This window comes from Daucus carota, chromosome 8 (assembly GCF_001625215.2).
Source record: "Daucus carota subsp. sativus chromosome 8, DH1 v3.0, whole genome shotgun sequence".
NCBI lineage: Eukaryota > Viridiplantae > Streptophyta > Magnoliopsida > Apiales > Apiaceae > Daucus > Daucus carota.
In genome coordinates this window covers 29,514,148-29,526,573 of record NC_030388.2, presented here as the reverse complement: position 1 = coordinate 29,526,573, position 12,426 = coordinate 29,514,148, and the positions used below count along the sequence as shown (strand labels likewise).

General features: G+C 36.2%; 1 protein-coding gene and 1 long non-coding RNA gene across 2 annotated transcripts; one reads left to right on the top strand and one right to left on the bottom strand.

Annotated features, from left to right (window-relative positions):
• Positions 1 to 559: 559 nt before the first annotated feature.
• On the bottom strand, positions 560 to 6,258 carry LOC108198511 (uncharacterized). The gene is made up of 5 exons (XM_017366264.2): positions 6,091 to 6,258; positions 4,865 to 5,789; positions 4,186 to 4,788; positions 1,595 to 2,530; positions 560 to 1,345 (listed from the first exon to the last, which is right to left on the bottom strand). Exons 2-5 carry the CDS (start codon positions 5,774 to 5,776, stop codon positions 740 to 742), a joined length of 3,057 nt encoding a protein of 1,018 aa, XP_017221753.1. The 5' UTR covers positions 5,777 to 5,789; positions 6,091 to 6,258; the 3' UTR covers positions 560 to 739.
• Positions 6,259 to 8,682: 2,424 nt separating this feature from the next.
• On the top strand, positions 8,683 to 11,161 carry LOC108198765 (uncharacterized). Its single transcript, XR_001802184.2, has 2 exons — positions 8,683 to 9,058; positions 10,996 to 11,161. It is a non-coding gene; the product is annotated as an uncharacterized LOC108198765 (long non-coding RNA).
• The last annotated feature ends 1,265 nt before the right edge of the window (positions 11,162 to 12,426 follow it).

Genomic DNA, 12,426 nt, shown 5'->3' with positions numbered 1-12,426 from the left:
CTTGAAAATTAGGACAGCCACACCCTCAAGATTTAGGTGCACAGTTCAAAATATTCTGTTGGGCTCACCAAGTTGAAATTTTCTTCGCATCATTTTATCCTTTAATGTGTGTTTATCACAGCTTCGGAAGTTTAACTATTCTGATACAACATTATTTTTTCCTTTTCGGTTTTCTTTTATCATTCATAAACAGTAGGGTTTAAGTTGATAAAAATATAAGTTCGGTGACTCGTGAAATAAAGATTGAATAAGTTTGTGTTCGGACCCTCGGGCTCGCACAAAGCAAGCAAGGGAGATATCACCTGATCAAGAGGTCATTCAAAATTTTATTTACATTTGGTTTACGATTCATGAAAAGGACGTACCAGTTGACATCTAAAGAAGTAGAGTATATATCAGTTGACAATTTGTTTCTCTCTTGTCTGCAATCAGATGATCTGTTAATTTAGGTCAATGGTTATTTGTGACAAAAAAAATTAGATTTTTTCAGTTAGGTTACAAAGTTGAAAATTTCATAATTTTTTTTAGCCCAAAATAAGTTTCGTAGTGTCCATACCCAGGTGGAAGTGTCGAGTGTCCGACACGAACATAATACTCAATCATCAAACAAGATAGTACAACAATCACAAATCCAGTACCTCAACTGTCTTTATTTTTGCTTGTTTCCAAACTACCTTACCTGACTTTATTTCATCTGGCCTGTTCCAAAAAACCAGCTTATAAGCTTTAGTAACTACTATTAAGTCATCTTTCGTTTTGGAACTGCTCGTAAGAGTTCTAGTTTTTTCGATGCTGACCCCAGAGTCTCCCTCATGTCAATAGTCTTCACACCATCACAAAGCTCCCACTCAAAGTGGTGAAGTAGGGAGCCTAGAACTAAGGGTACCATGCGATGAGCCAATGGAAGGCCCGGGCAAATTCTTCTCCCTGCTCCGAATGGTAAAAACTCGTAATTCTGACCCTTGTAGTTGATCTTCGAGTCCAAGAACCTCTCAGGCTTAAATGACAAAGGATCCTCCCATAAATCTTTGTCTCTCCCTATTGCCCAGTTATTGATTAAGACTTGTGTGTCCTTGGGAATAGTATAGCCCATGAAGTTGGTCTCTCGGACCGCCTTTCTGGGAAGTAAAATTGGAGCAGGAGGGTGCAGGCGTAGTGTCTCGTCCACAATGGCCTGCAGATAATGTAGCTTATCAGTGTCGCTCTCTTTCAGTTGTTTGTTTGCTCCAACGACACTGGAAATCTCAGCTTTAACTCTCTTCATTTGCTCAGGATTTTGTAAGAGCTCACTCAGCGCCCACTCAGTCGTGCTGCTTGTTGTATCCGTTCCAGCAATAAACATTTCCTGCACAAATCTTACCCGCTTAGTGTTAGGAGCTGTCTCACATCGGTTGTGGAAGGAGCATATAGCTAGAATATAAGCAGTCAGATAACTCTACTATTGTAGTTCACAAACAACAAAAGTATAGATACCATACCATACATACTCAGTATATCCCGCTTAGAGCAGGGTCTGAGGAGGGTAAAATGTACGCAGTCTTGCCCCTATCCTTAAAGTAGAGAGACTGTTATCAAATTCTGTTCTTGGACTTACCATTAGAAAAATTGTGACTTGGAATTCTGATAGTTTAGCTGGTTCGTCATTTCCACTGCCCCTGTAATCTAACAACACATCCAAAAAGTCCTGTTGTGATGATTCTTGTAGTTGCCTCTGTTGTGATGATTCTTGTAGTTGCCTCTGCTTCACACGCTCCTTGACGAATACTGAAATAATTTCTAGGCATTTTCCTAAATCTTGATCCATTTTCCTCCTTATTCCTTGGAGGTCGAACCTTCTTAGCCAGGGTAACAGATCAGATATATTGGGACGGCCTAGACATTGATGGAAACCATCCAACGCGATGCCAAAATCAGAGGAGGTCTTCGACTGTGGATCCACTAGGTCCTGAGACAGCGTGACATTCCCAATCATGTTGAACAATGCTGGAAACACATAATGTCGAACTATGATTCCACTAGTACCTCTTTCTGCTTCCTTCTGGATCCATAGCAACATTTCATCCACGCTTTTTTGCCTATTCATCATCGTTTCATTGAGCCTCTTATTTGCAAAGAGCTCAGAGGTACATATCCGCCTCAAGGTGCGCCAGTAGACACTATATGGACCAAATGCTATAGAGCTCTGGTAGTAATCATGTGACCTCATTGCATCATTAGTGATCCGGTTGATGAAGGAGAGATCATGACTCTTGAATAACTCTTCGACAGGGGCAGCAGAAAGAAGCACCATGGTCTTGACGCTGCCAAGATCTAACCACACAACAGGACCATAGTCCTGTTTTAGTGCTTCCAAACTCCTGTGAGGCAAGCTTCCAAGATCAAAAAGATTTCCGAACAATGGCCAGCCCTTAGGGCCAGGAGGGAGCTTTGAACGTCTGTAACTATTCTTCCTCAAGCTCCAAACAAGTGAAATCAAACATATCAATGCGGACCATATGACATAGTTCCAGTTCCACTCCATGACACAATTTCAGATCTGCTGTTCAGAGTCAAAATAAAATTTCTTATAAATTGAACAGTTATACCTGTAATGTCTACATGCATGAATCAATTCCTCAAAGTGAAAAATTCCCCAAAAATTCTGTGAAATTATTTTTGAGATTCTGCAAAAATTCTGCATACCTGAGAAGCTGAGACTTGTGAACTTCTTAGCAACTGAACCTGTGAACACACTACGTCGGCTAGCATGTTGAAGTTATGAGCACAGTTTATAGCCAGAGCCAGCCATGAGTCGACGTAAATCATTAACGCCCTTCATTTTCCAAATTGTCAGCCCCATCATATTCTATATTATCAGCTAGTGACAACTGACAGGGTGATATTTTTTTCTCCATTCGCGTTCTAACTGATTTCTTACTTTATACTATAAGTGACACTCCGCTGATTTCCAAAGTTGTGTTTCATGTTCTGTGCCATGTTTGGGCACATTTTAGCGAAGCAGCACGCTCCTTCAATTATTGAGCACGCCAAGTTCACGGACCTAAAAGACAGTACAATCCACCAAGAAGGAATCCAACTGCCACGTCTCGGCCTCTATAACGTGCTACTCATTACTATACTAATTACGTCTGTTCCCAAGTTCAATTTTCAGGAAACTGATAACACAATCGAATCTTTTGTTATTTAATAAAGTTCAAAAAAGAGAAATAAAACACTAAACATGTGCCTTGGAACTAACATTCTGCAGAGCATCTGGCAATCCTCTTCGACCAACTTAAAACCTCTCTGCATGCCAAGGCCTCAGCGAAAGGGGCTTGTGACACCACGATAAAGGGCCACTACTTGCTTAAACAAAATAAAGTTTCAGTTGCATCATTACACACACAGCAGAATGGTTCCAGAACTGCTCATTTAGCCAGAAGAACTAATATGCATGGCAAACTATTAGTACAAGTTCTCTGCAGAAAGTGTTTGTATCCGATTTTCACTCGATTGATCACACCCAAAAGTAGTTGTACATGTTGAGTGGGTGTCAACCGTAGTCCGACATCATAAAGAAGGAAAAGATTTGTTTTGAATATAAGCAGCCAAAACAACCCCATTAGTATGAGGTCTTTCGGGAGGAGTCCAAAAATAAATCCATGCGAGTTTGGTCACGGCCCAGGCGGACAATGTGGAGTTAATGTGTGTTGCGCGGCTCGACTAGTTGTATATTTGAAATTGGCAGTGTTCAGTTAAGTCGAATGCATAGATTTTCAAACTTTACAAGGTTGTTTAACAACTAGTGTTCTAAAACTCTGGTATTACGATGAATGATGATTTTCATTTTTTACAACACTGCTTGAAAAATGCATGTTTTTCCTTCTTTACATACATTTACAGATATCTGATAATTTTCCGATTGATCGCCCAATGAGTCACATATCAAAATGATCAGCAAGAGTATCAAGGTGATAATAAAGCCATAACGGTATCTAATGATACATAATCTGAACTCGTAAGAAGTACTGACAGTTCAGAAAAATTTTAAAGGACAGAATTTGCAGACTTGAGGCCCTCAAAACCTGACATATTCACCGTGTGACAAATGATTATTGGCAACAATCTTTTAACGCGTTGAAATGGTTAAACATAATAAAAGTAAACACACTTGACATTATTTCGATCACACAAACTCTGTATTTATATTGTCTTGAGCTTTGGGATTGCACGCAAGAGTTCTCGTTTAGTTGCAGTTGCCCCCAACGTCTCCGTCATGTCTATCTTCTTCAGACCATCACAAAGCTCCCACTCAAAATGGTGAAGCAGGGAGCCGAGGACTAAGGGCACCATGCGATGAGCTAATGGAATGCCCGGACAAATCCTCCTCCCAGCGCCAAATGGTAAAAGCTCGTAGTTCTGACCCTTGGAATTAATATTCGAGTTGAGAAACCTTTCAGGCCTAAATGACAAAGCATCCTTCCAATTCTCCTCATCTCTTCCAATTGCCCAGCTATTGACTAGAACTTGTGTATTTTTCGGGATGTTATAGCCCATGAAAGTGGTATCTTGAGCCGCCTTTCTTGGAAGTAAAATTGGAGCTGGAGGATGGAGGCGTAGCGTTTCCTCCATAATTGCTTGCAAGTAAGGGAGATTATCAATGTCACTCTCTTGTAGTCTAGTCTTGGCTCCAACGACTCTAGCAAGCTCGGCTTTAACCTTCTTCATTTGATCAGGATTCTGCAAGAGCTCACTCAGCGCCCACTCAGTCGTGGTGCTTGACGTGTGTGTTCCAGCAATGAACATTTCCTGCATGTTATGCACTTGTAAAATTAGTGTTTTCACCAAATACTAATCCGCAAAATATACAATTAGAAGTACTTACCATTAGGAAAATTGTGACTTGGTGCTCTGATAGTGAATCTAGTTCATCCCTTCCGGTTCCCCTATAATCTAACAGCACATCCAAGAAGTCCTTCTTTTGCTCTGATGATAATTTCTGCGTTTTTTGTCTCTCTTTCACACGCTCCTTCACAAATCCGGAGATTATTTCTATGGCTTTGCCTAAATATCCGTCCATTCTCCTCCTTATTCCTTGCAGGTCAAACCTACTTAGCCAGGGAAACAAATCAGAAATATTAGGATGGAGCAGACACTGATGGAATCCTGACAAAGTGTCGCAAAATTCAGAGGATATCGTCGAATATGGATCCACCAAATCCCGAGACAGCGTGAGATTCCCCACCATATTAAACAATGCTGCAAACACAAAGCTGATAACTTCAATTCCATCACTTGCACCTTTGTCTGCTTCCTTTTCTATCCACACCAGCAGCTCATCCACGGATCTTCTCCTAACTAAAACCGTTTCATTGATTCTCTTATTAGTGAAGAGCTCGACAGTACATATTTTCCTCAAAGTGCGCCAGTAGCTGGTATATGCACCTACAGCCATAGAGCTCATGTAGTAATCATGTGATCTCATTGAGTCGTTTCCAAACCGGTCAGCAAAGTTGATGTCGTGATTCTTGAACAACTCTTCGGCTGCACCAGCAGAGAGAATCACCATGGTCTTGATAGGACCTATATTCAACCACACAACAGGACCATAGTCCTTTTTAAGAGCTTCCAGTCTCCTATGTGGCAAGCTTCCAAGTTCAAGAAGATTGCCGATAAGTGGCCAGCCCTTAGGACCAGGGGGGAGTTTAGAACGTCCGCGTCTATTCTTCAAGTGCCAAACAAGTGAAACCAAACTTATCAACGCCAGCCAAATAACATGATTCCAGTTCCACTCCATGCCCTTTTCTTATCTGCTGTACACAATCAAATTAAAGTTGCTTATAAGTTATAAAGTAGCAAAGATCATATGTGTATTAAATGACAGTAACTGAACTATAGAAAATCACACAATGGGAAAAACATAGATTCATGGCCTTAATCGGATCATAAATTGGATTCAAACAAGACATAACTGAATGAATCAGCAAGGCTCAAGCTAATCTGTTAAAGCATGCGTCGACAAAGACATCTATTGTTTAACATTTAGAGTTATATATCAAAAACAAAAACCGCTAAGATGCAAACATAGAAGAATAGTTATGAGTAGCATACCTGAGAGGCTGAGACTTATGAGTTTCTTAGCATGTTCAACTTGTGAACGCACTTTATAGCCGTTTATGTAAGAATATTGTCTTCACTCATTAAACAAAGTGCCCTTGCTCAGAGCCAGCCGATAGCTTTTCTCCTTTTGTGTTCTTCATCTCAATTTTGAACTACATTGAGCATGTTTTTTATGTCTGATTTTGTTTTATTCAGTTAACATTTTAAGTAACATTAATATGACATATTTTCACCTAAATGATGGTATATAAGATTTGTTCAAGTACAAATCAAGAGTGTTTGGCTTATTTTAGTTACACTAAACTCAGTTACCACCCATTTTGAGATATGGTTGTACTTAAAATTATTATAACTGGTTTCACAACATTGTAAAATCCATGAACTTACACCACACATATCGGCAATCAATAATACCTGTAAAATCCACTAACTTACACACACACTACACCAGAGTCTTACAAAATTCGGACACATGTGGATTCATCAAAGTCAGACACCAGAGCCAGCCACGAGTCGACACAAATCATTAACGCCCTTCATTTTCCAAATTGTCAGCCCCTGTCATATTCTCAGCTAGTTACAGAGTGATAACTTTTCTTAATTCGCGTTCTAACTGATTTCTTAGTTTATACTAAGTGACACACTCCGCTGGTTTCCAAAGTTGAGTTTTGTGTTCTATAACATGTCTGGGCACATTTTAAGGAATTGGCACGTTCCATCAATTAGTTAGCACGCCAAGTTTAACTGTTTAAGGACAAACCTAGGAGACATACAACCCACCAACAAGGAATCCAACTCTCAGGCCTATGAGCGGAACATATTTTGTACCTTGCAAAACATGTTTTACAGAACAATACGTTTTGCAATATTTTGCTAGTAAAACTTGCATAACATTTTACTTGCAAAACTTACATAAATTTCTCGGAACAATTGATCTGTGATTCCACAGAGTATCATAGAGTAGGATATCTTACAACTCACAGAATCATAGTTCTCTGCTTAGTAGTCCATATTTTCTATAAAAACAGAGAATCTTCTTGGCCAGCCATATTAGAATTATGTTCCTCAAGATTTTCCAAGATTGTCAATCCTACTTATTCTTTTTATATAAAGAGTCTTGCATCTTCCAGTTTTTAAACAGACTTTCCTTCTTTAGTGTGTCAAGTACTGATTTGTTGGGCTGTCTTTTTGGTTCTTTCTATGATGAATTTTGTAACATGGTCTTTTTTTCCAAAACTTACAATGACAGCGTATCCTCCACATTTTTTTTCTCCCAATCGACATTGTCACGTTTTTTCCTTATGAGAGCATCATTTTTTACCTTTTAATCAGCCAAAAAGAGGGTTTGGTTGGTTCGGTTTGGGCGGTTGGCTTGAACACCTAAAATGATCCGGTTATGTTGAAATATTTAATTGCGAATAAGAATCAATCTTTTGTATTTAAGGTCCGGATCCAAATCAAATATAAATCAGTACTGTATTTTCTATTTTAAAACCGGATAGTTTATGATCCGAGTCGAACATAATTCACTAACGTCAAGCATCATATTTATTTTAACTATTCAAATCACCATATAGTCTAAACTAAACATAATACTATAAAAATATAAATAATATGAACTAAGAGATGTATACATATATCATGATTTATTAAATATATATGTGATAATAATTAATGTATTTATCACGGCAAAAATTATAATTTATGAAAAATATTAAATTTATATTAGATATTAACATTTTATAAAAGGATGATTACCTACAAATATAACAGGTCAAAAATACAATCTATATACGAGTCGAGTCGAGTCGAGTCGAATCGAATCGAATACAAACCATAAACGTCAATAAACATATGTTCGTATCAAGGGAGGTGTGTCTTAAAAATTAAGGGAGAAGTTCAAAGAGCATGCTAGTTTTATTTAACATATCAACAGGAGAAAGCATACCGGATCGTATTAATTTTCGTCTCACTGAGGACATTTTCAAAATCCGTGGCCTGTTTGAAAATTTAGATATCATTTAAAATTCTAGATTTAATCAAATAACTTGTTGGGAATTTGGATTAAGATTTAATTTGAAATCCACGCATTCAAATATGGGTTTAAATTTGAGAATTTGAAATGACAACTCAAATTCTGTCATTTGAAAGTGATGACGATGAGCCAGAGCGCGAGTGCAGAACCTTGTCGGACCTGTGTCTTAAAATTCCAGTTAGGAATTGACACGGTATGGAGTAACTTCTACGCTTTTAACTTTGTTTTAAAATTTTAATTGATGACACGCCATGGAAGAAATCATGGCCCAAATTATCTGATTTTACGCTTTTAACTTTGTTTTAAAATTTTAATTGATGACACGCCATGGAAGAAATCATGGCCCAAATTATCTGATTTTACATTGGTGAGTTATAAATGATTAAAATGAAATGATAAAATTTGATTAATAGGTTATTCATTTGAATAATGAGAATGATTTTTATTGAAGAAAATTATATAATTAAAATCATTCGTTCTCAATAAGACATGATAGCAACTTCTTTAATTTTAAATAAGTTTTTAATACTAATTATGCAAATAAATATTTTTAAATTAAAATCAAAAATGATTTAATAAGAAATTTTGAATCTTTCCAACACGTTATGGAACATAGTTCCGCAATATCATGAGATCTTAGTGTTACCCCACACCACAAGTAATGTCGACGACGTCGTCTCCTCCGGTAGCGAAGAAAGTGCCGCACCAGATGGAGATGATCGGCGACGTGCGCGTCGACAATTACTACTGGCTTCGCGACGATTCTCGCTCCGATCCCGATGTTCTCGCGTATCTCGACCAGGAGAATGCGTATATTGAATCGATTATGTCTGGTATATACCTCGTTTACATTGTTTGAAGTTCCGATGAATTGAGTCGCAAGAGATCTGGAAAGGGACTTCAAAATCTCTATCTCCTTTGTAGGTATGTACAAAACCTCAATTAAATAATATATCTTTGTTCAACTCCAATTGAGAGGTGTGATTATGCTTAATTGAAATCTTCTGATATATATTGCATAAGGTTAGCTATAACTCTCTGGTCTAAGCATATGATTTTGTTGTACTGTTTCGTTATTGCTACACCTTCCACAGGTAGTGTTTTGTTTTAGTGCTTTTTGCTTGTTTGGGGAGCAATGTTTAGTTTTATAGTTTTCTTTGTTAGTTTATTTACCAAAATGTTTATGAAGAGGTGAGAGAGTCTCTCAGTCAAGAGAGATGGATTGAATATTTTATTAGATGTAGAATGTCTAGCTCCTAGTTTTGATCCAAGGTGGGGTTTTTACATGTTCGATGATATGCCTCAGAGACTGTTTTCCTTTTTCCAAAATTAGGTTGGTGTTGTTTGTTTTGTGGTTTTATAAAGCGTTCTCTAGATTGTTACTTGCCAGGTTTCCTTCACCATACTTACTCGTAATTATAGATAACTAATTTAGTGATTGTTGATGTTTAGAATTTGCCTCTGTGTCTTAACCATGATAGTGTTAATCTAGTAATCAATCTTGAATTAGTTTTGTACCAGGAATTGGTGAAATTCCTTGGGGGCCATAGAAGATGGCATTGAGGTACCTTTAAGAGGTTATTTTGACCCAAAGTTGGGGATGGTGTATACCATATTTTTGTAATGTCGGTGGACATTGGTTTTGTTCAAAATTCATAAAACTCTTAATTGAAAGATATAGTTTTGTAAGATAAAGGCTTAGTACATAATTTCATATCTTACAAGTCCCAACAATCAAGCTAAAATCAGTGAAATACTCTCTTTATTCAGCACAAGGAAATTCAGGGATATCTCTCTAGGATGAATAAAACTTTCATGAAGTTGTGAGAATTGATTTAGCTACCAATAATAAACCATAATGATAATGGTAGTAGTTAACAGAGATTTTGAATGTGACAAGCACAAATTGACAAGGAGCTAGTATCTTAATATTGTATTAATAGGAGCTATATTAGAGGTCCTTTTAAATGATATCATAGAAATCACTAAATAGCCATAATCAAGGTTCTGGTTCAAATTTGGAGGAAAAGACACAAGGAAATGGATGTGACTAAGGACTAGTCTATACAAAAATACTCCCAAGAAACCTTACCCAAACATGATATTGACAAAACAATTTAGTTAAGAATAACTTGACTATAAGTTTTTTATGAAAGCCCAAGAAACCTTGAAACTCTCGAATAGGAAGGGTTGGAGTCTTAAGAATCCTTATTACAGAGTTATAAGTTATTTATTATTATGTAAAAGGTAATTAACACCACAGCTGTCCACAGACCACAGCTCAGCCAGAAAGACTATATTCAAAGCCCATTTTGGGAAATTATTAATGGCATTAATGTGCTTAACATTTTGGGAAATTATTAATGGCATTAATATGCTTAAGAGGTCCTAGTATAATATAGGTAATAGATTTTTGAAAATTATAATGAGCTCTAATCAAGGATACGGGATGGGATAGAATATTTTTGGTGTCAACAAATTTGCTAAAATAAAGGCTTTGATTGCACGACAAACAAATCAGGTTAAAAGCTATCAATTAATTACACCGGCGTAATTAAAACGAGAATAACCGACTCTATTTGATATAAAATGAAAACAAACGATATATTCTTTTATAGAATATTTTGTGGGGATTTAATTTTTATTAGGTATCTAACCAAAGAGATTTCACTATCTCTTTGGTGTAGATTTTTTTATGATTTGTTTCACATTAATTTTTGTTTTACTTTCCTTATTCTTTTATATTCATATCTTTAGAATGAGTTTGTTGGCTTTCCTCTCTCGTTTTTCGATAGTTTTATTATTATTTTATTGTCTGTGTGAACTTATTATGTTCTTTTATTTGTATTTTATTTTTTCAGGATACGCGAGTGGAAGAAAGAATGATAGCGGGACCTTCTATAGGTGTTTTCTTATCGAACATTAAAGCTTTATTGTCTAAGTGTCCCCGGTCATCTCTGCATGTCCGAGGGTTAGATGGTAAACTTTCTTGAACGAAAGGAACTCCTGGCAGCTGCTATTGTATTCTGATACAATTCATTATACGTGAAAGTATCTTGTGACAAAAAAAAAAAAAAAGTGTTACCCCACACCGGATATGGAAGGGATAACATGAAGATAAATAAATTAGTAAATATATTTGAAATGTGTTCAAAAATAATTTTTTGCAACTAGAAACAAATAGTTAATATAATAGAAATAATTGAAATAAGAATTATTGTGACCAATGGGGTGTAATTGATATGAGCAAGGACACATATTTTACGTAATAATAATAGCACGATCCAGAGACATGGATGAGTATAAAATCGAATTATAAATCAAAATGTAACCGAAAACTCTAAAAATCATGACACAAAAGTTGTCATTGATATGAACACGGACACACATTTTACCTGACAATAATAATAAAATTATCTGTGACATGCATTTAGATATGGAATACATAAAACCGAATTATAATTCAAAATTGAACCGGAAACTCTAAAAAACGTCGCATAGAAATAGCATCATAATTGATTGGTTTAGTTATGTTCTTAAATTTTAGACCCCGAATCAAATAAAACCAAACTGAACAAATTTTGATAATATATATATAATAATAAACTGAGCGATCATATATGTATAAAAATTTATATATTTGTATACATATTTATTAAGTTGCTTTATGTAAATGTAATATAATATTAAAAATAATACATTACTTTTATATAGATGATTTAGGTAGACAAATGCTGACATGCATGGGCTTTCTTGGAAGCTGCTGTAGCATTCACGATTCAGTAACATAGCAGGCTTATGGGCTGGCCCATATTTAATACATAGGCCGGAGTTGGAGAATGAGAATCTCGGACTCGAGTGCAAATAAAGCCGTACAATCCAGAAAGTAAAATGGCATTCACTACTTTTTTTTTTCTTTTTTTTTATCATCAAACTATTTTATAGTCATAGTATCTGTTCTATACCTAAATCATCAATATACTTTTATAAAGGAGAAGCGAGGGGCGTGTAGGTGGCGCCTCTCACATCGCTTCGTTCTATTTTTCTAATTTTCTGGAATTTTCGGATGAAAAATATCAGAAATTAGAACTACCTTTTTTAGTTTCGGATATATAAAAAGCAAGTTTCAGAATCTGATTTTGTTTCAGATTATTTATGGAATCGTTTTAGATTATTTATGAAATATAGCAGCTTGAAAGTTTGAATCTGATTTTGTTTCAGATTATTTAATTATGGGAAATAGTAGCACACAAGTCTATCTACGCCTATAAATACCCCTATAGGTTGAGGGG